At 39.5% G+C, this 27,415-nt stretch overlaps 2 protein-coding genes across 5 annotated transcripts in view; one reads left to right on the top strand and one right to left on the bottom strand.

Annotated features, from left to right (window-relative positions):
• LOC119648871 (tudor and KH domain-containing protein homolog) overlaps positions 1-12,167 on the top strand; it is a 31,445-nt gene extending 19,278 nt beyond the window's left edge. For 3 of the 4 annotated variants that reach the window (XM_038050769.1, XM_038050762.1, XM_038050778.1), the window contains exons 2-7: positions 1,163-1,471; positions 1,546-1,697; positions 1,889-2,561; positions 2,626-2,732; positions 9,995-10,117; positions 10,179-12,167. In XM_038050769.1, the coding sequence (XP_037906697.1) occupies positions 1,215-1,471; positions 1,546-1,697; positions 1,889-2,561; positions 2,626-2,732; positions 9,995-10,117; positions 10,179-10,591 (1,725 nt within the window). In that variant the 5' untranslated portion in view covers positions 1,163-1,214 and the 3' untranslated portion in view covers positions 10,592-12,167. The remainder of the gene's footprint in view (positions 1-1,162; positions 1,472-1,545; positions 1,698-1,888; positions 2,562-2,625; positions 2,733-9,994; positions 10,118-10,178) is intronic. The other variant, XR_005249069.1, reaches the window with a different exon arrangement.
• LOC119648892 (2-phosphoxylose phosphatase 1) overlaps positions 1-19,833 on the bottom strand; it is a 49,822-nt gene extending 29,989 nt beyond the window's left edge. Inside the window, exon 1 of the mRNA XM_038050802.1 lies at positions 19,631-19,833. The gene's annotated coding sequence lies outside the window, so the exon portion shown is untranslated. The remainder of the gene's footprint in view (positions 1-19,630) is intronic.
• Positions 19,834-27,415: the final 7,582 nt, after the last annotated feature.

Genomic DNA, 27,415 nt, shown 5'->3' on the forward strand with positions numbered 1-27,415 from the left:
TCACTGAAAAGTAATTGCGTAAAGCGCAAGTATTGCAAGTGCTCTTGATTATAGAAACTTAAGTCATCTAAATAAAATTTGATAGTAGTAGCTAACTTTCTAATATGATGAAAAATTATCTGAAGCTAAATCATCGATATCTTTAAAACTTGAGTTCTTTCACTCCCATATATTACTCACTATCCCAATGGTGATAACTCTGAAATAGCGGGCTAATTAGCCAGTTTGATATTTGTAAATGTTCTGACCTACAGCCTATACACCCTGATTGATTGTGAAATGCGATGAACTCTGCAATTATTTATCAGTCAGGATCCTGTCAGGAACCGACGTCAAGAGAGCGCGCTTTGCGATAGCCGTCAGTAACACTCCCACACCGGAATCGCGTCTGCTACCTTTGGCTTTCCAGAGTACAAAAGAAGTAAGCGGGAAAGGAACACTTTCCAGAGTACCATTATCTTTGCTTAGGTTCAGAGTATCCAGTTTATATATATGCGATATAAGCTGGATATTCTAAACCTATTCTTCTCGCTCGCTTGGAAACTCTCGATACCATTGTCGTGGAGCGTGTGCACATTCCAGAAACCAATCATAGTCGGTTTTCGACAGCCAAAGGTCGTATCCATGAGGTCAGTCCCTATTCGAGACGTAGTTAACGTTTCGGTAGCAGTAAATATCAGAAATTTGCAAGTTGCTAACCCACAAATTTTTATTCCTTTTAATAATATAATAATAATAATCGTTGGCACAACAATCCATGTTGGATCAGGGCATCGAAGTGTGTTAGAGCACTTCATTCAAGACCTTAAGGGTACATTACAAGATTACAGTAGCCTGTAGAAGGCTATGTGGTCAGCATTGCGCTCGCCCGAGATTATTATCCTAATTTGGCTCAAGTATTCACAACTGAGCAAACTGGTATCCGACGTAAAATCGCGATACAAATTCCACTGCCATCAGTGAGATTTATATTTATGAATTCTCTCTACTTCAATACCTGCCTGAATATTAACAATTTGTTTGAAAATGGTGCTGCATTATATATAACTACCTCAATCAGACAACATTTCATAGCTTAATGTGTTTATAAAATATCATATCATCGAACTTCCAACTATATTCGCTGAAATTTTTGATATCAAATTAATTTAAACTTTTGCAGTTTCCCTTTCCAGCGATAATCAATACGTAAATAATCTCCTCAACAAACAATCATGTTTCAAACGCCAGCCATTAAATTTATTTTCGGCCTGGGCCTATGCAGCTTAGGCGGAGCCATGCTCTACATGTACTTCAAGAATAAAGAAGAGGAGGATGATACGAATATACCAGATGAAAAAGAGAATGCAAAGAAAAAAGAAGTTGCCTTGCAGTTAACCATATCGAATGAAATTGTGCCGACTGTTATGGGACGTGGGGGTGCTAATCTTAAAGTGATCGAAGAAAAGACTGGAACAGTGATTAGGTTTAGGTAATTGCATAGAAAGAAGAAAGAAATTTCTTTCCCAGGTATTGTGGGCTATTTAATTTCAAGTTCCGTTGCAGGGAAAAGGATGATAATAATCAATATTGTGAAATTCGTGGCCAATTACAAAATGTGGAAAAGGCTAAAGCCATGCTTATGAAAGAGATACAAAGTTCTCCGATTGTAAATGAAGAAATATTTGTACCACAAACCGCTTGTGGAAAGATAATAGGTAAGTGGGAAATATCGTAAATTGTAGTCGTGTGCTGCAGTTGGGTAGAATCGACTGCACGTTTTGTATGGAACGATAAAAAAAAATAGAAAACAAACATTAAACTGAATCAAATTTCTAAATTTAAAAGAACGAGTTTTTCGAATTTTCCATTATATCACAAACTACTTTGCTCTATTATTTTTTTTCAGGCCGTTGCGGTGAATCCCTACAAGAAATTTGCCGCATCTCCCATGCTAAAGTGTCTGTTGATTCTGGTGACCGAAGCTCCGGTAACAAAACAAGACGTGTCGTTATCACCGGCAACCGAAAACAAGTCAACACCGCAAAAAAGTTAATTCAAGATAAAATCAACGAAGATGTTGCATTCCGTAAATCGCTTGAAGAAAGTTTGCAGAAACGCGAACGTCGTCGTAGCCCAACGAATAGTGTATCAAGTACACACTCCTCAATGACATCCCTCGGACCTCAATTACCGCCCAGTGAGAAATTGAACAATTCTGATAGCGACAAACCATTAGAAGTTTATGTATCGGCAATAGCGTCGCCAGCAAAATTCTGGCTTCAATTAATTGGTCCGCAGACGAGAAAGTTAGATGAATTAGTTGAAAACATGACTGAATATTATAGCAAGGCAGAGAATCAAGCACAACATAGAATCGCCGATCCATATTTGGGACAAATTGTCGCGGCACTTTTCAAATATGATGGAAAGTGGTATCGCGCTGAAATTGTTGGTATATTACCGAATGAATACAATCCAAGAGATGTTGTCTTGGATTTATATTTTGTCGATTATGGCGATAGTGAATATATTGCACCGAACGAAGTTTTTGAGTTAAGAACAGATTTCTTAACTCTACGGTAAGAAACGGAAAACAAGAAAGCTTTGGAATTATGGCATAATCAATAATTTGTTCGCTTACAGATTCCAAGCGATCGAATGTTTCTTAGCTGATGTAAAACCAGCACTTTCGAACGATCCCGATCTTTGGGACCAGCAGTCGATTGCCAGATTTGAAGAGCTGACTCACGGTAAGTCAATGGTTATGTTTGTTTTTATTCTAAAGTGCTTATTTATAAAGCAGTTCAAAAATATGTCGATATACAAGCTGGCAACTCGTAAAGTGTATGCCATATAAATGCAACTAAAGCCATTTACCGAGTATTACTAAGTAAATTCTCTTGAGAAAAGTTAAACAGTAACAAACTACCGAAAGCCTCTGCCCCGAGTTTGAGGTTTTCAATGAAAAATAGGGAAGTTCAAGATACATTACTTCTATTTGACTGATAATAAACTGGCACACTGCACATTCTGCCAACGATGGGATTTGAACGCAATGGAATATTCCATTTCAAAACTTGGTGCGCTACGGTGTATCTTGCACTGGAAGGAGAGAGGAACATCATGCAAACTAGGCTTAATTCCCTATCCTCCGGTGTTCTATTATTCAGTCAGTTCTAGTTGCCGCTTAACTGAGTTTTCAAAAAATCTGACTTATGTTATTTTCAGAAGTAACTTAAGCTGCCTCTCGAGGGAAAAATTTAATTTTGTTGGCTCTCAATTTTGACAAAATGAACTATTTTCAATTTCGATTTGAACATGTTAGTACGCCAAGATGGATTTCCTTGGAGACAAATGCCGAGGTTTTGTTATAAAAACAATTTCAATTTTTTGCAACAATTCGTCCCAATACAAGATTAACTGAGATCTCTTTTTCCGGAGGTGAAAATAAACGCCAGCCTAGATATACTAGTGTGTGGAATTTTTATGCATTAAAACCAACCCCCTTTTTTAGTTTATGTTGCATTAATCGGATCATGAAACTAATTAGATTTTACAGTATCATCGTTCCTCCTAGAATTTCCGCTAAATTTTGCCTTTTATAATCGTACAGTGAACGAGTAGATATACACGGAATAGATGAAATTATACCTAATTCTCTTTTGTTTTGTCTGAACTCTCTCTGGCTGGTGGAGAAGATGCTCTAGTATATCAAATGATCCATTCGAACATTCCCGTCCCCGCCTACTTTACAATGTGACCGTTAGGAAGAATCGATCGACCGCCATAATTTCCGCACTACCCAAAGTTACAACACTTCACACGGTCCGGGGGGCGTAATGCACCCTTCTCTAAGTCGCATTTATTGTGTTTTGTATATGTTCTATGATGATCTTCCCCTAAATAACGTTAGGCTAGATGAAGCTTTAAACAGCAACATACAAATATACCGTCGGCCTCTTGCATTTGATGATACTCCTAACAGAGCAATATTGGCCTGGTTGTTTTATCGTAAGAGTAATACTATAAATTTGGTTCGAATTTAGGGGTGTGTCTGTCATCTCTCCCAGATGTTTGCTGAACATGGTGGTGAAGTTCGAATTCTAACTCTAACTTAAATCCTTTGACGGCATTTTGGAATTTTTTCCAAGGACATTTTCCTTTGTGTTGTCATGTCCAGGGGTCTCCATCCATGCCTTTGTAGGACCGACTGTGGGCTCTTGTAGAATGGAAATAAAAATTGCGTCATTGCGCACCACGTTTTAGAAGGGGAGCGGCCCCCTCTACTCTTTGTGTGAATCGTGGGGGTCGTGACATCGAAAAACAATTTTTGACAGCGAACATTGTTTTTTGGTGTCAGTTGGAGTTCGAACTTGGACTCCACCCCCAGCTGAAACCAAGGAGGGTTTCAGCGAGGAACCAGACGCACGGCTCCCTCAACTCGCTGCAAGTCAAAGCGGATGCATCGCGCGCCTCTCGCCCTGATCGCGTTTCCTTGCTGGACGAAGCCTTAGTCGAACTCGTTTGACCGTGCCCTTCGGGGGCCGAAACTTTAGCCAGGCAGTTGCGCCGGTTCAAAAGGGCGTAGATTATGAGGCGACGTAGTGATGTATTTCGGGCAGCAGTCGTCAGAACTCCCGGCAAAGTCTGATTTATTTGGTGCGAAATTGCAGTGCTGGTACATTTTTTAGTCTTTTCAGCGAAGCTACGATGATACCAGCATGCCCCGGTGCTTGTCGACGGTCTCGACGACCCACTAACCGATCATCCATTTCGAGAGGCGGATCTAGACTTTGATTCGATCCTATTCCTCGAACGCAAAGCACCAACGGCCTCTGCCAACACAGAGACGGTGGATATTAATACTGCTACCATCTGCTACAGCTGAGCCACCTGGCGTGAGTTGTCACGAGATGATACCTCACCAACCACGTCAGGATGGCCCGGATGCTTTCTGGAAGCCTCTGCAGCCATAAAGTCTGTACCAGCTCGGTGCCGACTTGCTGCTTCATTTCACGCAGCAGTTTGCTGGGCGCACGGTCACCTAGCGTTAGCTCTGTCAGTAAGCGGTTAAATTTAGCCGTTTCACTTACTAACAACAGTTTTACGAGCTGCTATTTTAATTGTCTATAAGAGCAGTCCTCAAGGACGTTGGAGGCAAACGACCAGCGCGTAATCAAAACGAACGGCATCCACTGTGACGCGGCCCAAAGTGAATTGGGCCTCAAGTTGGAGGAATCATGCTGCCGGGCTACTACGCCAAAACAGCGGCACCTGTACAACCGGGGTAGTAACTGAGGACATCGTTAGCGGAACCGAACAACCCACGAGAAAGAACGAGGAAGTGGAACGAGCGGAGTTCGAGACAGAAAGAAGGAAAAATGGTCCTGCGCCGTCCCTTGCGGCTTTCTCTTTCATATTTGTGCTGTTTTTTAATGACAATAAATTTAACTAATTAAATAATAATAATAAATATGCAATCTGCAGCAAGATTGTCACTGGAAGGCGAACCGCGTCCAATTGGCGGACCTCCTGAATATCCTGGGTGAGCTTGACTTCTATTCAGGGGAAGTGTGCTGACAAACAGATTTGATATTGTGGAGAGGCCAATGCAAACGGTGGCGGGAATCCTCGTCGGCTGCCCTTCAATTCCAATAAAGTTTCGCAATGTCAAGGTAAAAGTTATTTGGACGATGTGAGAGGTGAAAAATTGCGCATCCAAATAAGATGTTGTGACCTATTAAGTTGTTCGCATTTTCGAATTCCACAAAGTACAGATGCAGCGTCTGGTACGTTCAGGTGTGGAATACAGATCTTCCCCCGATTATACTTGAGCCCCCCTTTTAATCTGCTCAGACAGGAGCTCAGCTTATATTGCTACCAACTGTTTGTTTGCGTCCTAAACATCACTTTGCATAGTAGCTATGTTGCCTACGGTTCGTTTTAGCACTGTTTGCTGGCGATTAGGATTGTTGCGTCACGAAGACGAAAATTTTCACACAAGTTTTTTTATTGAATAATCCGTGGTCTAGAAAAATTACGGCCACTATTTTCTGGCGAGGGGAATTGCTACGACGAAAAAAAAAATTTTCTTTGGAAAATTCCTAACACAAAATTTATCGACACAAGCGATCGATTGGAGAAATCTATTTTCCGCCGGCTTTTTTCTAATTTGGATGCTGCACAAAAGCTTCTGAACAACACTTTACTGCATACTTGCATTGACACGAACCGCCCGCTTCTGTAGTTTCTTGATCGAGGTCACCAGTCTATGGTAATTAAAATTACTTATTTACTACTTACATTAGAGTAGGTATAATTGATATTTTAAAATGTATTAGTGAGGAGTAACCTCACCAGGAGGAGCCTGGTGCCGTCTCGAACTCCAACTAATAGCGAAAACAGTTTTCGCTGTCAAAAATTGTTTTTCAATGAAATGACTAACGGGATTCGCACTTGCGTGCATGCGACCCGCAAGTTGTTCGCTCTGCCACAATGTGGTATTACACGTGCATAACGTATTCCCCTTTTGAATATGGGGTTGGCGTCAACCAAAATCGTAGAGGAAAATCCGGGCCCTTATTGTCGCTTTATTCATTGAAATTTCTATTCGGGACCCTTCCAAAAAATTCCAAACCGAGAAATTCCCCCCTCCGTATTCCGCGACGGCTAAGTATATTGAAAACTCGAAATCGTTCATCGAGAAGTGGTTGATGATCTGCTCAGTTGCGATTCAATAGGGGAAAAGGTCACGAGGGACGAAAAATTGATCGTAGCCTTGTTTTCGCGAAATGTTAGCTAGTTGTTCCTGGCGATCAGACTACTTCACAGCTACTGCGTCGATTAAAAGCGGTTCTGTACAGAATCTGAAGCCCTTTGCACAACTTTTTTATTCTTGTTTATCAATTTACAAACACTAGAATTTTTTGAGGTGTACAAAGTAAAAATCCTGTAGACGATGGGAAGGCAAGAATGTAATTAGTCGACATTACAAAGACCAAGAAGTCCTACTCCTTCGGGGTTAGATAAGTTATCTACTTGGTGAAACATGGTGAAATTAGGTTTAAATCATGCCAATATCCTCTTAATGCTTTTGAACTGTTTTAGTCGGAGGTTGTGCATTTTGTTGTTAATTCGTTGTTGTAAGTTGTGGGAGCCATTCTGCTTTTAAATTGCAATCGCTGGGCTGACGCCAAACACTTCTCCAGAAGTCTGCAGCCTGATCCAGATTGATGATGTTGCTTTCTCAGTCTGAGTTGATGAGGTTTTTTTTTAATCTCTGATGGTTTTGGGAGAACAAAGTATCGTCTGTAATTTGCTGAAACCTTTTGATATTTGCGGATGCGTTTAGGGCATACTGCAACTTCCGGCTTCCACCTTGTTGATTTCAGTTCTTGACAAATCAAGCGAGATTATAGCTTTCAATTACATCCCTTTTTCATTGCATTCCTTACATCCGGAACATGTCCATGCACCCTTGATGATAGATTTCCAAGACCTGTATGTTTGTCGCGAAGAGAGTGGAGACGAATAACAGGGGTAGCAGGTATGATAATCAAGTTATAAATCGCTGGTGCAGTGGTCTCGCAAACCAAACGCTCGATGATAGTTGAAGTCTACCTTAGTTTTTTCGATTTTTGTTCTAGCCTCTGCGAAACTGTTAACATATTCTGTGAATGCGACGGGAAATGCGATCAAAGCCTCATAGTGAATTGGGTCAACATCCTTTGTTACTAAGGTTCTCCTGATATTGAGTTCATGGGGCGACTTATCATCCCCACAGAAGGCCAATATAGGTGCATGGCATGATTTGCAGATTGATACTGTCAACTTCACTGCCAGGTGAGCACTAGAGCGACTTGATATTGAATTGAGATATGGACCCTCAGCGTGTTGCCACCATGGAGGGAATCAGTGATAATGACGACTTTCCTCACTTACCTTTTCTGGGCTATGACGATAGCTGCTGATTGCAGCAGAATTCTGCCTTTAGCACGAACCGTTCTCCTTTCTCTTTAAAGAAGACTATTTCATGATCTCGCTGCATCCTTTATTGAGGGAATCCTGAGCAAAGTGGAATCTATCATCGATATGGAACGGAATGGATCATGACAATTAAGTAGAGCACGAGCTCTGGAACCATGTTGGATTAGAAATAGTAAGCAAAGCGAACGTTAAGGAAGTGTTCGTTTTTTTTACAAGGGGTAAAGGTGATAATTCTAGAAGTGTGTTTTCATTTTGGTCGGTCCTTTTGCGATAAATAGCATTTTCCGATGAAAATTAACTATCAGGAGCAAAAGATTGGTGTATTGGTTTAAACTTGGTCTCAACTGTACAGTCTCTAATTGGCCAGCTATAAAAACCAGATGACATCGCATATTTAAAAATCGGCCTAAGAACAGTTCTAAGTATCCGAAGGTTTTGATTTGCGGGGAATGGACGTTAATGATACCCTTTCAGATCCAGATGAAAATGATCGCTCCTTCAAGGAAGGTGACGGCCTTTGAGTCTGAAAACGTCTTTACATCTCCTAAGTTTTAATATTGAGGTCATTCAAATTCACAAGTAATTTGAGAGAATCGTTTCCTCGTAAAAAGAGCCTCTCTCCCAAAATGAAAATTATGCTAAAAAAAATGTTTGGACATCAATTCAGATATAGACCACCACAAACTGCCGAAAATTATTCCGGCAGAAACTTTCCAGAAATACTGAAGAAAAACAAGTTTTAAAATCACTAACAGGATGGTCAATGAAAGTTTTAGGAGCGCAATTTTAAAATTGATGTAATACACGCTCAATTGGAGGTCTTTTCACTCCTTGTGAAGCTTCTTATCCGACTTGTTTGTTATTACATATCAAATAGATTTTAGGATAAATTTTTGACAGCCGCATTCGCGACAAAATAAAGTTCGAAATGTAGCAGGTTGCAAAACCGCTCCATGTCTCTGTGGGTGTTTATCAACGAAGCGTCCTTTCGCCACTTCTTGTTGTCATGGACGCTGCCAGGTGGGACATGCAGCGTCCAGCATTCTACTTAATAAAGGTGGTCTTGAACAATTGGTGGAAAGGTGAAATTATCGCTCTATACTGCATGGTCTGCGATTAAATCTGAATAAAATAGTTTTTCGCAACCTGATCTGTCCAGAACTGTACGATTTAAGTACCTTGGAACAATGGCCTCAACCAATGGTGAACCGCGATATTAAAATGCTTCATGCATCAGCGTAATCCAAATGACACGACTGGCGTCCTTTCCGATCGACCATCTTAAATCAAAAGTCGATCGTCGCGCCGTTCGTCCAGTGCGCCCTTATGATTCTGAATGTTTAATGAGAAGCAGAACGTGGATAGATATGCGATTGCATCCATTATATAAAAATTGTGAGAGAAGCAATGGTATGATCAGGTAATTCACGTTGTGTCGAACAGTTCAAGTCAATAATTGCGGATAAAGAACTTAAGCCGGATAGCGGGCAGAAGTCTGGAACGAAGATACAACGGAACAGATTTGTGGAACCTTGCGAACCTTGCGGAACCTGGTCAACTCAGAAGCAATCCTGCTGGATACCTTCGGTCACGAGGTCCTCGCCCTCCAGGCTTGATTGTAACTTCTGAAGCTTCTCGCCTCCTGGCTGTGCACGACAACAAAACAACGAGGCCCCAATCGGAGCTCATCATGGATCGAAATCGGACAAAGCGTCAACATAAAATTCACGTTAACTAGAAGTTACTAGCTAAGGTTGGTCTGAACATCGATGTCGATGAAAAACGGTCCAAAAACCAACAGAAGCAGTAATAGCTTAGTAGCAAGATGGTGATTTTAGAGCCTCTCGCCTCCATCTAGAAAAAGCAAAATGGCGAATCCGATCTAGATAAGTCGACTCAGCTACCGAATAGGACAAAAGCTAAAGAAGTATAAGAAAAATTGTAACTTCTTTTTCAGTGCACTAGGATTAGATGTTGGGCTCCATAAATTTGAACGGTAAATAAAAGTATTCATTTCCTTTTTCAGTGGCAAGCTGGAAAAAATTAATCTCTCGAGTGGTAACCTACAAGGAACGACCCAAAGGTGGCAACCATATCCGACGTGAAGGCTCTCCAGTACCAGGAGTACGACTTTATGATACATCGGAAGGTAAGTCGAATAGTCCTTTCTATTGTTATAGTTTGGTTAAATCGTCTTATGTATCTCAAAGGTGTACAAATCAACATCGCTCATACTCTTGCTGCAGAAGGTTACGCCATTCCCGATTACATAGCTGAATCGGAAACATCTGATGTCTTACGACTTGGTGGTGGCAGTTTCAGGAATTCAACGCAATCAATATCATCGAGCACAAGGACTTCGCATGAGAATATTGCCCTCCCGCAACAGCAAGAAGATGCAAACAAAAATCCAGAAGACAAGATCATGACCAATGGAGTAATGAAATATTTGTCCAACGGAACAGTAAAAACTGACGCCCTTCAAAACAAAATCGATTTAAATGACATGAAAGCAAATTCACAAAATCTCTTACATGCAGAGAAATTGAACGGAAATATCGTTGCCGATAAAAGCAATAATTTCATCGATCACAACCAGTGGAATCATCTAGTGCAAAGTTAAAATGAATGCGTAAAATATAGACTTGTATTGGGTGATAATGCTAATTGCAGAATTAGTAACGAGAGATTGCTGATGTTCAAAAGTCCCTTTTTATATGTGTAGGCTGAAGTAGAGTAAGAATTGATCAAGGATCGCGTATAAACAACCTAAAAGTGTATATGTTTGCTCATTTTTAGGAAAAGTCCTACTAACCCAATGAATAGATGTAAAGTGAATTGCTGATTGTGGAGTTTTGGATTGAATCTGATGTGCCAAAGTGAATTGACTGATGCTTGTTTTATTTTTCTGGTTTGATCCTTGGTTTCGGTGTAATTTTCAATACGTAGGCATTCAAATGGAAATAATTTTGGCTTGGGCCCAATGTGAATAATTTTTTCTAATAGCCTTAGATAAACTTCAAAAGCAATTCAATCTCAGAAGGAAAAAATTGTTGTACAGTTGTGTGTAAAAATACTAACGAAAAACCACATAAAATGAAAACTAACCACTATAGAACACTAACAAATTATCCGTTTCCAATGCTAGGAAAATTCAAAAACCAAATTGGAAGGCGCTTATAATAGACTTGGGACTTTTACATTAAAAGTTCCGGTCTTTACCACGCTCCGTTTTCGCTATAAAATACAAAAAGAAACTAACGAATAGCTTTAAGAACAAATTTGTTACTGATTGCGTACGTAAAGAGGAAAATTTATACTTTAGTATGCAATCAACAATATTTGAGTTAATTTCTTATACTTTAATTTAAATTCCCTTGTCGTAAGGAATGGTCATCATTTGTCCCTATAGAAGTTATTAAACGCTTATAAATTCCTAAAAATGAGCAAAAATATAGTGCAGCAGGCATGTAACATGTCACAAACAATTGAGTCAAATATTTAAATTTACCCAAAAAACGTAACTTTGACTAGAAATGAAAGCGCAGAAGAGAACGATGAACTGTTTGATTCGAAAATGATTTTTATCCTTGCATTTCTCTGCATTGCATCGTAAGACGATATAATGCAAGATTGCAAGAGATTCTTGAATTCGATTGCTCGGCACACGTCGACGTGATGCATCTTCAACTACAATCGCTCCTGTGACTGCTACCACTGAATATACATTATTTTACTACAAGTACTTCGTAGGATAAGCGGTAACACAAATTTATATATATATTTTCTTTACTCCTAATGTCACAATATATTTTCAAGGCAATGCCATATTTATTTAATATGTACATAAAGAAAAAAAGTACTGTGACAAGATTTCAACGTTTTCGGTATTAGAATTTATAAAATATTAGCTCCAAGCGAGTATGAATATAAGAAATCAATATTTATAAATCCTATTATCATTGGAATTAGTTTGTAGAAGTGAAAACAAAATCGCCGTTTTTCATGGCGCGAGTGATCCATTGAAGTGATTGTGAAAATATTATTCGCAAACGGAAAAGGAAGGCATCTTTAACTGGACTTAAATATAATCTACATTTGTGAAGTGAATTTGCCAGAGATCACAAAATATTCACAATCCTATATGTTTTAACAAACCACATAAAAAATAAAATACGTATTGTAAATTTCATATAAAAGTGGAGTTTTATTCCAATTTAGTCAAATTTGCTTCGTGGTTGGATGCGTTCAGTTGACTACCGGGTGGTCAGAATGCCATGCAAAGGATCCGTCCGGTCCAATTTGTGCACCGAAGTCGACAAAATCGTCCCCGTATGCATCAACATCGTAGAAGTAATCTTCTTTTCTCGCTAAATCTATTAGCGGGCGGAAAGAATGACTTAAAATAAAGATTTATTATGAATTAGATCAGACTGCAAATTACCCTCGACTTCACTCCCTTCGCTAAAGAACATGAACAAAACAAAGATTACTAGCGCAATTGTCTGGGAAAATATAAAACTTCTGATGATCGATTGAGAAAATGAAAACACGCACAGACTTACGAATTTGATTATAGCCAACATCTCACTTTTGTAAATTCTACGACACTGACTACTGGAAAGTTAATGCTGTTACTTTTATGGTAAACGGCAAGGTAGATATGCTTAGACTTTTTTGCGGAAATCAGAAAGAAATCATTGCTATCGATTTCTTGCGGTTTTAACTTCGCAGTCAAGAACATGGAGGAAAGTTTAATATTCGCTACAAAAAGCAGGAGGATGTAGAGGCGAACTTAAAGACAGCTTAGTGCATAGCATTTAAATCGAACACACTGCAACTCTATGCCGCACTTTGTTACTTTTAGCGAGGTTATCTGTTAGCTATTGTCAGAAGTTAATGTCGTTTATGATACAATCGAAATAATTATGAGGGGAGGGCATACAGGAAGTAGATTTGCTGATTTGTGAATGATAAGGTGAAACCATTGGTGAACTAAATAATTTAATCGCGTTGCGAGCCGTTTGCTGCACCTCTATGGATATTTAAAGCTTTCGCGTAGCAATGGCCGTGAGGTTCTATACATTGCTGGAAAGGCGAGATAGACGGTTAATATGGAGAAGCCTCAATTTCGTATTATTATCATTATTTGCATATATTAAGCAAATTATTTCGGATTTTGCACTGTTAATATATCAAGCAACATCGATCTCGATGCCAGCAGAAGTAGCGCTACCTAATTATACACATAGTATACTCATTTTGTAGAAAGGATATGCACATAGGTCTAAGAAATTCGGTTTTATCGGCGTTAAAGTTCAGTCAAAGTCTGAGAATTTACTGCATTTGTATGCATTTTCAGGCTCTATAAACCCTTGAAATTTTTTAGATGAGGCTGTGAGTCGTATACAATTAGTTGTAGATGATCCTCGACCAAGAAATCCTTCAACGTTAATTGGTGCCGCGCAAACGGAATCGGTATTTTAGTGCGTGCTACTCGAAGGCGACGTCTTACAGTCTTGCTTAAAGAAGGTGGAACAAAAATGGGTTCATGTCATCAAATTCTTATAGAAACACTGTACAAACATTGAGTGGACCCATCTTTTGATTACAGCCGATCAGAGGGAATATCTGCCAGGTACGCTTTCAACAATGACCAAACGTTCATGCCAAGGATCGTGGCAGGTGTCGAAACCTGGAAACAAGAAAACTATACATAGAAGGTGCAACCCTTGACGCAAAGATATAATTTTTATAGACTAAGAAATGTATCTTAACAGTTTGGGGTCCAGTCTTGCTCAGCTGCGTGAATGCAATCTGCTTATTTTCATATGTAAGTTTTGGTATTTAGGTATGCTATGGTGCGCGATCACGTGGTTGCAAATAGTGACTGCATGTATCATAAAATTTCATCAAGCTGTGCGACAAGTCGAATGCACATCCACAAGAAGGCTATAAATTTCTGGTGACGTTGTGGACATCCATACAGTAAAGTATGCACAGGATTATATCTATACAGATCGACTTATGTAGCTGACCTAGCCCTGACCCGATCAGATGCTCTTTCACCCGACTTAAGGGGGAAACCACATTAGAAGGCTTATTTTCATCTAGTATTTGAGATTCTTTTAGGAGGAATTAATTAGAATTCAATGAAATTTCGATGTAAGTCATATTTTGGGGAAACCTTGAGAATTTTTTTCAATAATTTATGGGGTTGTAACTATTTTGAGCTCCAAAAAATGTTTTTTAAGAATTTTCTGTGAGCACATGTTTGAATTATAGTTCACAAGTAATATGTCAACGAATTAAGCAACTTTTCAGGAGTCAGAAAGAAATTTAATATTGACAACTTTTTACAAAATGGCGTACAACAAACAAGATTTTTTGGAAGTCCTCCGTGGCGTTCAGTACAACTCGCCAACGCCGGCACACTAATTAGCCCACATGCGTTAGTGTTTGGTATGATGCATTATTCAAGCAGTGTAAACCACTCAAAACATTTCTCGTTTTCGGTTTTCATTTGTCTGATAAAAAATAATAACGGCATGTGGTCTCTTTTTGCCTGGCATTTTAATTAGTACACCCTATTGTTTGTGATAACTTTGCCGTGTGTGAAAGTCTTAAAAAAGTTTTGTTTCTATCGAAAGTTAGAAAAACATAACAAACAAAATGGGGTGCAAGAAGAGTTCTACTGAGGAAGAAAGGCGTACAATATGAATGAAATATTAGTAAAATTGCTGAGTCCATAGGCGTTCGCACAGAAAATTTTAAAACACGCGATCAAACACTGTCAGGAAAATAGAAGTTTTGCAAATACAAGACGTTGTAGGTCAAAAAAACCACAGAAAAGGAAGATTCCTTGATTGTTCGACAATTACGATCCTTTCGTTTCACGCAAACAACAGCCATAATACAAGAAGTTTGTGGCGTAAATATTTCTTCCAGAACCATCAGGCAGCGATTCTAAAGATCAACCTCAGAGAATGTCAAAGTCTGAGAAAACCACGCCACACATGGCAACCGGAAAAAACGGCTAGCGTTCGCCATAAGTCTTTGTGCAACGATCATGTTCAGCTGAATTTTCACAAAAAGGATATCCAACCAAATATTATATATATAAGTTGCATTTTCATATATTTGATGATTTTTAAAAATTTAATAAATATTTTTAACTTTTTCTTCTATGTGCGTTAACAGCTTGGTGGAGCTTTTTTTACCTTTACTTATGTAAAGAATATTTTCAAGTATATATACCCTGAATTAAAAACATTTTCAAGTGAAGTTTAAATATTAAAAAACAAGTGGGCAAATTTTCAACAAACTTATTGAATATTTGCTGTCTTCTGTACGCGGACATAAAATGGTATGCTAATTAACGTGCCACTCCTGTAGAAGCATAATAATTTTTTTGAATGAACTACATGAGAAGGCAGGGGTAGTTTGTGAAGCACACACGATTATAATTTTACTATTTTTTTTCGCAAAATTACGGTTGCTAGAAGAAAAAATTGCCTTTTCGATGAAAAAAATTGACTTGAAAAATTTGTTAAAAAAAATCTCTACTCTGCTCTATTCCTAAAATCGGTGTTCTTCACTAGATGATTAAAAGAAGAAGTTGCAATTAAATTTTCACGTAGATCGAAAGAGAATTCTTCGAGTTCGAGCATCATCGGCTGTTCACCGATTTTGAAAACGTGGTTTCGAAAAAAAACGCATTTAAGTTTAAACACGCTATAATTTTTGAAATCATAATGATAGGGTTCATAAAAATTTCTTTAACTTCACTTTGCTATTCCAGCATCAAATAATTGCCCGTCCACAATCGTATTTGCTGGTATTTGTTCTTTTATGGGTGCTGTAATGTTGCACCCAGACTCTTTGCCATATTGAAAAGGGAGTGTTTTGTGGCTTAGATGCGCTTTTCTTCTTAGAAGTTACTCCATAGAAACTAATTTCAAAAATATTATTTTTATACAAGATCGATATTGATTATGAATCTAGCGATGTTTTAGCGTATTTTAAGCCAATAAATAAAGTAAAGAAAAAATTCAAAACAGATTAACCCCTTAAGCCAAAAATAAAGTTACGCGACATTAACTCGCTGAATGTCGTTACTAGAGTTCTCCAACTGCGGGACGTGTAGCGACTCCAGTTTTTTTTTTAAACCAAAAGAGTTTTAATTTTACATCACTAACTTATTTTTTAAGAATATGAATCTCAATGCAGGGGAAAATATTCAAACTTGAAAATTTTGCAGGTGTTCAAAAAAATATATCAACTTTCACCATTTTTTCACTAATTATGCTCAAAAGCCATTTAAAATATGATCTCATTCCAAATGTCGATTAATATTCTTCCTAATGTTGTAAAGAATCGCACTGTTAGTTGCTCTGTTAGTATACGTATGAAAACCTATTGAAGAAGACGCCTGTGTACGGCTGAGGATGTGAAAATGGAGAAATCAGAGAAACGTGCTATCATTAGATACTTCTATTGCACGAGCTTTAATGACGCGTCCGTTCATGTCACAACCGCGGAAATGATTGCCAAAAAAATCATAAAACCGTAGTAGAGGACCGCATATTAGAAATAAGTGAGATAGCTGCGGCAAGTGGGATATCAACTAAACTTGTGCGTAATATTTTACATGAAAATTTGAAGATGAAGTAGTTAAGTAGTAGATCAGAAGTCGAACGGAAAAATATTTCCATCGCGAACTGCATATCCAGATTTGAAACAAGGGAGCGAACGCGGACTTAGTGATGTTAATGCGTCGGGCAGTTCGGTGCCAATGTCGGCAGAAAACACGCTCCCAAAATATACATACAAAGTGATCAACGCCTTCGATGCTCTGTTCATTCATTTGGGTATAGGGGTACAATAACTTGTCAGACTGAGAACCTTGGTTTTCTTGGTCAGTCCAACTCTACCTGCCTGTGTTTCCAAATCCAAAGTAAACAGATGTTATGTAGTCGAGTTGTTTGAGAAAAGATGTCATAGTCTATTAAACTCATCCACGTCCTCCGGACAAGGCAGAATAAAGAACTTCAACGATAACAAGAAGAAAGAATATCGGTGACAAGATGTAACACAGGCAGACTCCGTTTTGGATCTCAAACTCCTCTGAGATTTTACCTCGGTGCAACGCATGACATTCTGCGCCATCACATATCGCACTAATAATAGCTATTAATTTCTTCGAATACCTCTACTGCCTAGTCCACGACAGATACACTCCCTGTTCACGCTGTTGAAAAATTTCTAGAAATCCTGTTTTGATGTAGGAAGATCAAAAGCGGAAAACAACCTGCTCCCTGTCCAACAAATTTTCGAAACGTTCTTTGATGCGATCCAGGAAGATAATAAATCTAAATATTTGTGACGGCAGAGAGCACGCGGACACCATTCCAATTGTCACACTCAAAACGAATCTCCTTTGGAATCTTAACGGTTATGCCCTTTTTCCACTCTCTAGGAAAGGTGCCGAATTCCGAAGGCTTCCGTACGTATATAAGTAGCAGTAACTGCAGGTACAGCAATAAACAAATTTGCGGGGAGACCGTCAAGCCCAGCGGCTTTACTCCGTTTGAGTGCATCGATGGCCGAAATGATCTGTCTTCTCCTTGGATATAATACAGTTAAGAACCGCGTTAAAGTGTTCTTTCCACCTCTTCCGCTAACTGTGATCGTCGATAAGGAGTCGACCGTTAACGTCTTTCACAGGACCATCAACAGTTTTGCGACCACATGCATGTCCTTCCGTGATGCGGTTTACATTTCTAAAATCATTGCGTTCGACGATATCTGCCGTTTCCTTGACTAGCGCAGAAACAAATTCTCTTTTTTCACTGGGCACACTACGTCCAACTTCCCGGGATTTCGCTCTGTATCGGAGCTCGAGAGATCCGTAGCGGTCAATAGACCCTTCAATACCTTCCGTTCAGCCAGATTTTATGACGCCATTTCGGGACGTGGTCGACGACCGGCCTAGCACCCGAGATAACAGCGGGTTACTTAGTGCATTTGCCATCTGATCAGCAGATTAAGTCTCCCACTATTGAGCGAAAGCTGCATCATATAAGCGGTAGATGTCGATGTTGGTTGAAGAATTTTAGTCGACTTTTTAGTTTAGTGGCCTTTGTTAGGCCAATTGTACTATCTCCGTAAATCGTGTATTCATTGACTTCCCCTATACGGCATTCGCAGGTTTTTACGAATTTGAGAACATTATCAGGATGGATAGCTTCAAGTGCCGCGGTCGTCGTTGTGCTCATTGCTCCAATACTTAGGCAACCGAGCCTTTGTATCTGCTCCACCTCCTTCCTTCTGTTACCAAAGTTCAGTCTCGGTCACCAGACGACACACGCATACATCAAAATGGTCTTTATTATGGATATATACATCCAATGAATCCCAAAAGGGAACGAACCCCTTCCTGTGGGCAGCCACTAAGACATCCTGCCTCAGTAGACTTCTCTCCGACCAGTATATAGATCTGCCTCCACTCCATCTGTGAAAAAAATGAAGGGTCCAATTGATTAACAGCGGATCAATTCTATGCTGTCCTGCCGCGAATGGGGAATAATTGAGGGCATCTTCGATTTAAATGAATGCGCCTAAGGCATATTCTATTTCGAACATTTTGCTGGGAGTTCATGGAGTACTGTCTCCGTGGGTTTGCCATTCTGCTAGACGTGTTTCCTATAGTGAAGTGGCCACTTAGGAATGTATGTATCCCTTATGAACCGATCTAGACTAGTCTTTCCATTGACTGACTGACTGATCGGTGGGCAGCTTTTCGCTTCCACTGTTTGTGGGGTTCCTCGGTTTAGAAACAAATATTACCTTTATAGCATGCCATTAGTTGGAATATAAGCGTGTGCTCGGTATACGCGGTGTATATTCCGAATATATAGATTTACGCAAATGATTTGCCATTTTTTCATCGCTCTCTTTACGTTCATTGCATTCGAAATCAAATGAATTTGCCGTGTCATTGGTGAGTGAAACAAGTACTAGACACCGATTGCCCATGTTAGGTGCCATCATCATGCACAACCATAGAAGTGTTAGAAGGCTACCCAACTAAGTTTTAGCTTTGTATTTCTTTTCAAAGATATATTATTTTATTTTAACTCAACAAAAAAATATAAATCAAAATATAAGCAAGCTCTTGAAATATATGTATAAAGATTTCCTGATCGAGACAAATTCTCAACTCAAAAAATTTAGTGAAATTTTTTAATTTTCTTACTTTGCCAAATAGATACAACGGCTTGATTTTAGTTCTGGTCAGATCCTTAACTACCAGATACTTCAACTTTAAGGTCTTTAAAGGGGATCATGTTAGCAGTATTTCAAGATATTAACCTGAAGCTATAAAAATTAATATCAATACGTTAAACGATCTTCTGCAGATGGGGCAAACGCGTCAGCAGCCCTTCTGACATGCTTTGGGAAAATCAAACTGCAGGTTGTACATGTCTCCTTCTATATATCCACATAATACGAATCATTTCGACTGTAGACATATAGCAAGCAAATTTAAATTTCCAACCAGCTATACGTTCCCCAACGACCTTTTCACAATGCTACAATACGAAGTTTTTCTATTCAATCTAACGATTTTCATACAAATCTAGAAATAGAGGTTACTCACCGGCTCCAAATGAGTAATTTTATCTCATTTATTAATTGCTTTTGCTTGTGCAAAGTTTGAAGATGCTTTGTTAGATAGACTCACACACTTAAAACCGTCTACTAAATAGGTCACCAAATATTCTTTCAAGTTAATGAAGTAAATTTTAACGACACACTAACTTTATGGTTTTCTCTAACGCGCTAATATCACATTCAATCCGATAATTGTGCACTGTGTGAACTGTTTGTTAGGTATTTGATTACAGGTGAATGTTCTTCTAGATAAGGGAGCATTCAAACCTATCTCCACTCAAGTGGTGTGTCGATGGATATACATAGGAAATATGAATATGGTTATTTATGAATGTATTGCATAATACTATATTTATATACATTTGCACCAAAGTGTATACACATATATAGTACGTTGCTACAAAACCAAAGCCAGTCACATTTTCCAGATAAAATCAACGAGGTAAGTGGAATCATAGAAGAACACGATATGAGAATGCGCTCATTCTTTCATCTATGCGGATATTGCAGATATGGCTAGGAAGTATATATTCGAAGAAGCAACAACTAAATAGTCGGGTAGGCTTCATGTAGAATTGTAGTCTCTACGAAACATTAATCATAATATTCGAAAAGCAAGTATCAACCTACGTAGATTTGTCCCTTGATTTTAAAATATATTTGTAAAATAATCCAGATCCAAATAGTCTTGCAAGCAGTCCTAAAGCCGCTGAATAGTTCTGTCAACCTTGTTCCATCGGAATAGTGTGTCAAACTTAGCACGATCCGAACTAATTGATTATCAAGTCAACTAATTCTGCCTTTGATAAAGCGAAGGATGAGTACAGGGGAATACCTAGAAGTAGATTAATGCCACCAACCAAAAAGGCAGCAAATAGCAAAACTTTCACCAGTACGAGTCTAGCTGAAATGTAGTTTTATTTATACCGACCGATATAAGACCATAACAATATCTTGTGCCAAAAAACATTGAATCCATACTGAAGTTGGAGTTTTCCACAATTCGAAGTATGTATGAACAAAAGCGTAGCATCCAATCAAGCAAAACATAGGTCTAGGAAAAGGTTACTCTAGCTTTTGGCTCTATTGGATATGCTCAAGTAAAAAAGATAATAAAATATATAAAATTTTAAACCCACCTAACTTTAAGGCCGATTTGAATAGTAGGACCAGTGCTATTTTTCTTCAATTCTCAGTTTTCCTAGTTTGAATGTTTGTTTGGGGTTTTGAATAGAACAGAATCTTCATCCACGTTGTTACCCAGAAACTTAATTCTACTTTTAGAAAAAGAAAACCTTCATCTGCTCATATCCTATTTGCTGAGTGTAGATTACAAATTGTGATGAGACCTGAGACGTTCGTAGAGAGCGTTATACCCGTAATGATTTGGTCTTGCATCTGAGTTGACTTGAATCATTATATTTTATTGAACATACTATGGATGGCGTATAAAAAATTTGAATTCTATTCCCTCGTTTGAAAAGAGCTTTTGAGAATACAAAATCAAAATTCTGAAAAATTCTTAGTGGACCTACTTCAATGAATTCTTTCTCCTTCTTCAGGCTTTGGTTGTTTCCCATCGTCTTCGACAAACAATCTGAATTCTCATCAGCGCGAATCATGTGACCGTACTATCAAAGATGCCCCTATCACAATTTTTCCATAGATAAGTTTGTAAATATTTTTTCATTTCACCAGCAATAAATATATTCCACGTTAAAAGTGATTCATGTTTTGAAGCGGTCCTTTTTGTCAATCATAGATTCGCAGCAATTGATTAGGCAGACAATACTGTATTGAACTGAACAAGTGAAGTAGAAACACTCCCTACAATTCTGAAATTGGCATCGGAAAGTTTCGGTAAACTACTTACCGCTTTTCTCAATTTATGAAATAGATGTTTCCGAGTAATTTCATGGTGTAAATTGATCTGAGCACTCAGACCAAGGAGACTGCATATAGCAGATTTAACTTCCAGCGCGCTGTTGGGAAAAAGTCATTGCGCATGTTCAACAGTCGACGGTAAATGCGCAAGAAAAACTCCATGCACAAGGTCTGAGGTCGTACCGTGCATGTGATGCAGTGCATTGTTGTGCGCCCACGTGGTTGGTAGCACACACACAAAAAAAAAACATTTAAACGGCATCGATACACCCTCCCACCAACGCATTAATCGCATGCGTTACGAGCCAGTTAGCCACCTCGTTCCTAACTCAAAAATACACAATGACATTCCGTGCCCCTTAATTTGCTCCTCCTGTATACAGTCTTCTTGACTCAGACCCTTGTATTCCAATTTTCCTGTCTAACGGAATATCTCGGATTTGTTTATGTAACCCAGAATTTCCGCTAGTCGATGTGATGCTGTAGCGCAGCAGGGTTAACAACATCCGAAATTTATTTCGAATGTTGTTAATTCGATTGACAGTGGCCACCATCGGTGTTAGCGATCTCAAGCTTCCCGCGTCCGAAAACCGTGAGGGATTTGCGGAGGTTCTTGGGCATGCTAAACTTCTATCGTCGTTTCCTGTCTAAGGCTGCCCAACACCAGTCCGTTTTGAACGCGTACTTGTCTGGCCCCAAAACGAAGGACACTCGAGAGATTGTGTGGTCTGAAGAGGATGTCCGTGCGTTCGACAAATCCCGATAGCAACTGGATGATGCTACACTCTTGTCATTTCCTCGACAAGATGCACCCCTAGCCGTTTTTGTTGATGCCTCTGACATCGCAGTAGGTGCTGCTCTTCGCCAAAATGTGAACCAAGTCTGGCAGCCGTTGAGCTTCTTCTCCAGACAGTTAAACCCCGCTCAACGGAACTACAGCACTTACGATCGAGAACTGCTCACCGCGTACTTGAGCATTAAGTACTTCCGCTTCTCCCTTGAAGGCAGGCCGCTCACAGTGTTCACGGACCATAAGCCTCTCACATATGCTTTGAAACAAAAGCCCGACAAAGCATCCCCTCGTCAGCTTCGACACCTGAGCTTTATAAGCCAGTTTACGTCAGACATCCAGCACGTGTCCGGCAAGGACAACATAGTTGCTGACGCTTTGTCACGTGTCTCCGAGGTTTTATATCCCCGCCGCACTCGACTTCTCGGCTATTGCCAAGGCGTAGGAGGCGTTGGTCTGGATATTTATTCTTGCAAAAACCGATATTTCGGGAACCACAAGTTGTTAGCACTGATGAAGGGAACAAGTGGTTCCCGAAATATCGCTATTTGCAAGAATAAATATCCACACAATCGAAAAAGAAACAACAAGTTTTTTATTATTTCAGATAATTAATCGTTGGAAACACCGCATAATTTCACTCAGAAATTTCGGAAGTTGTCCATCTTCGGCTCGAGCCTCTTTCTCTGTTTCGAAGTCTCGGAAAAGGGTCCTCGGCCATACATTCCGGCCACCTTTCGCAAGGAAGTGTTCCACACATCCAGGCATCAGAACAACAAATCGGCTAGTCACTGAGTAATAGTTCTGGCCCCCCATGAACAAGGATGTCAACTCCGACTCAACTTGGGCCAAAGAGTGCATCACATGCCAGAAGTGCAAAGTCATCAGGCATGTAAGGAAAGTGGTGGGCTCACTCCCCCGCACTACCAAGCGGTTCCACACCATACACCTCGACATAGTAGGACCTTTGCGAAATTCGCACGGTTACAAGTATTGCCTTACAATCATCGACAGGTTTACGTGGTGGCCTGAGGCAATACCTCCGAAGGACATTACCGCGCAATCTTGTGCCGAAGCCCTCTGTCGAAAATGGATCCCTCGCTTTGGCGTCCCTGCAGTGGTAATCACTGACCAGTGAATGCAATTTGAGTGCTACCTTTTCTCGGATTTAGATAAACTCCTGGGTTTCAAATGCCAGCGGACTACGACATACCACCCGCAATCCAATGGGATGCTAGAACGTTGGCACCGGACGTTGAAAGCTGCCATTATGGCACGCGACGATCCGTCCTGGACTCAAATCTTGCTTCTCGTCCTACTCGGCCTACGAATAACCCGCCGAGAGGAATTTGCTACCAGCCCCGCGGAGCTTGTATACGGGGAGAACCCAAGGCTCCCAAGTGATCCGGTCTTTGATAAAAGATCGGGTCTCGCAGATTCGAGATTGCTGCGCCTGCTGAAAGACAACCTTCGCCACATGAAAGCCACACCTCCCACACGACACTCGTCCGCACCTGCCTGCGCGCCCAGGGAACTGAATACGTGCACGCACGTTCTGATCAGGACGGATGCTGTCCGGAAGCCGCTGCAGACTCCATACGAAGGCCCCTACCGTGTTCTCGAGCGGGGAGAGCATTTTTTCCAACTCGAGATCGGGGGAGAGAAAAAGGCTGTCTCCTTATCCAGACTGAACCACGCAGTTCTGAAGTCGGTGGCTGAAACCCCTAGGTTTCATCTGAGGGCAGAGTAATGTGACGCAGCGGGGTTAACAACACCAATGGTGGCCATTGTCAATCGAGTTAACAACATTCAAAATAAATATCGAATGTTGTTAACCCCGCCGCGCCACAATGCTGCTCCTGGCTTCCGCTTTCTTATTACGGAATGGATCCGTATTATCTTGGAGAATCCCTATTCTGAATATACGTCCAGTTAATTTGTTATGGTCGGTCAGAATGCCTATGTACAATACACGGGCTAGTATTCTTCCGACAGAATAAACTTTGCAGGATGTTTGCGTGTCCAACAGTTAATTAAAACTTCGACAACATACTCTCTAGCGGGAGCACAAATCTGAAAAGGCGTATAGTCAAAGGTCCATTAATGTCCATGACCACCTGTCCTATCTTTGAAACCAAATAGTGAAGAGCAAACTGACAATACATTCTATACTGGTAAGCACGTTCGTTTACATTTAGTGGATCCGACCTTAGCGCCTTCTCAGGAACGTGACGACCAACCAGTATATAGAATAGGAACTGTTTCCCCAGGTTTAAATTTTACGATAGATACCAGTAGTGGACCGGAGCCTGCATTTGAACTCAACAAAGCCGCAGTTATAAAAACCATGTGGATCAGGCATGACAAATCAACACTATGGAGTGAACGATGAATTAAAACATCCATAACCCTGAAACTAAGCAAACTGAAAATGAGAACATTGGTATGTCTGCTAACCTACGACGAAACAACTCCCCACATCATATTGAACTGTCGCGTGTTCTCACGATGGAAACGTACCACCTGGGGAATAACTAGGGCGATCAAGTACACCTAGCAATTTATTTCATTAACCACGCGGAATGACATTTTTCGCAAAAATTATGGTGATATATCCATTTTTTTTTATATGAAGAAAAATCAAAGTATCGTAAATTGTTGCCCTACTTTGCGTATAGGATTCTGACAGTTGTTTCGGAACTACCTTTCTTTAGTATATTTTTCTTATTGGCTTCAAACATTCAAAAACGACTACAAGTGCATGCGTTAAATTATATACTCTAAATTAAATTTTCAAACTTCTTTGAAGCATTCTTTATCAATTAAGCCGAAATCTTTACTTTCAAATAATTGAAATTACTACCCACATGTTCTGATTGATGGGGTAGAACCAATATAGGTTTTGAAAGGAATCTGTGAACTACTGATTTCTTGGCATTAAAACAGTAAAAAGACAAGTTTCGAAATTTTTCTTTAGTGCATCTGCATACTGAATTATACCATCTCGGCATAACATTATTTGAAATAATATTTTATTAACTCTTCATAATGAATTTAAAACCCTATTAAAAGACTCAAATCATAACGGAAGAACATTCATCTTTGTATCTCTATTTTCAATAATCTTATCTCTTATGCAAAATTAAGTGAAAAGTTGCAGATAATCCTAATAAATGAAACCAAGTTCAAAAATATTCCTGGAATGTTGTACAAGTTCTATTAGAAATTAACTGATATTTACGTAAAAATTATTTCTCAAGATTTACCGAAACACGGAACAACTAATACAGTCTTTACTTTTGATTTAAATTGCAAAAGCTATTTGTCAGGTCAAAATATCTGTTTCTTCTTTAGAATTTAGAATTATGAACGATGAATTTTTTGAGAAAATTTACTGAGTCTTTGATTGTGGGGAAAAATTAAAATATTTTGTCGCCTTCATTTGTTTTTCGACTACTTAGGGTGGGATGTTAGAATAGAATGAGAACCTGCCAGTCGCTTCATTCTGTCGAAAGTCCTACTTTATGCTGGTCGATTTTTAGGGTTTTGTGTAAAACAAAACCTTATTAAAATCGATTCAATGTATGTCTGTCTGTCTGTCATACGCACTTTTCTCCAAAACGGCTACACGGATCCGAACGAAATTTGGTGGACATATCGGAACTATGAAATCCCACACATACAGCGAGTGGCATAAATTTAGGTGGACTTTAAAGGGGGCTCGCCATTAATGCAAAGGGGGGATTCAAAACTTTTTTTCACCGGATATGGTCGTGTAGGATATCAAATGAAAGGTCTCGATTAGTACTTTCCGAAACTGACATTAGTTTTGGCGTGAAGTGCAAAGCGGGTGAGTAAGGAGTCAAAATGTACGCATTTAAAGTGAGACAGGACTCATTTTCGGAAACTACCCAACCTCAAAATCCGAAAAAAATCAGGGTGGTGCGCTTAGATGAAATCTAGGCCTTAAAATATGTCCCATTCCGATATCTGCTCAAGTAAACTTGCTAATAGTAGATTATTACTTTTAGAAATTTACTGAAAACCCCTCCTATATTCATTCTAGGACTTCCGAATTTTGTGCCAGCATAGAGGACAATATTTCGTATATACGTTCTAAATTTCATGGAAATCTGGCCTTCAACGCCAATATAACAGTTCGAACTTAGCAATTTCGCGCAAATTAACTCCTTCCAAAGCCATGTAAATAAGATGCTGACATCATAATTAACGAGAATAATTAACATTCGAGTGAAATATTAAAATTCCATTCAAGAAGAATCTAATTCTCCCCAGCCTTTTTTTATATTTTATGTAGGTTACATTCTTGGCATTTACTAATAATATTAAACTCGGAGTGTGAAGCGCATGATGTTAACTATAATCAATACAGGAGTCTCCATCAAATGGTTTATTTAAATCGCTTTCTGAAAAGTAGAGGGCAATGGAGTTTTTAGCTATGTGACACAGCTGTCGTGCACTCGTCGCTCCTCACATCTTTTCCTTTTTCTTCAGCCTGTGTCCCGTTCACCGGCGGGGTCGGATCGTCGTGACCGGTTTCGTCATTTTATTTTATCAAATGCCTGATCAGGATGTAATTGCGAGGCCTTGAAATCTCCATACAGCGTATCAAGCCACCGTTGTTTCGGACGGCTTTTTAGTTGCTTACCATTAACTTCGATGTTCAGACAATATTGGTAAATAAATTCAAGTTACGTGACCACACGATCGAAAACACCTCTCTCGTAGTTTTTCCACGATCGGTGCAAACCCATATCGATCACGGATATTCTCATTTCAGACTTGATCAAAACGTGTCACGCCACCAATGCAATGCAACATCTTCGTCCCCATTACCGCAAGACGCCGTTCATTGTCTTTTATAGTCGGCCAACACTCAGAACTATAGAGAGCGGCAGACGGACGGCATTACAATAAATTTTAGATTTGGGACGTGCGCTGATACGTCGATCACAAAGAACACCAGTTGTGGAATGCCAGGTTGCGTTAATGCGTGAAGTAATTTCATTACGCAGTTCTCCATTGGCTGAGAGCATTGACTCGAGATATTTAAATCGCTGAGTTCTGGCAATGGCA

This window comes from Hermetia illucens, chromosome 1, assembly GCF_905115235.1.
Source record: "Hermetia illucens chromosome 1, iHerIll2.2.curated.20191125, whole genome shotgun sequence".
In the NCBI taxonomy this organism is placed as follows: Eukaryota; Metazoa; Arthropoda; class Insecta; order Diptera; family Stratiomyidae; genus Hermetia; species Hermetia illucens.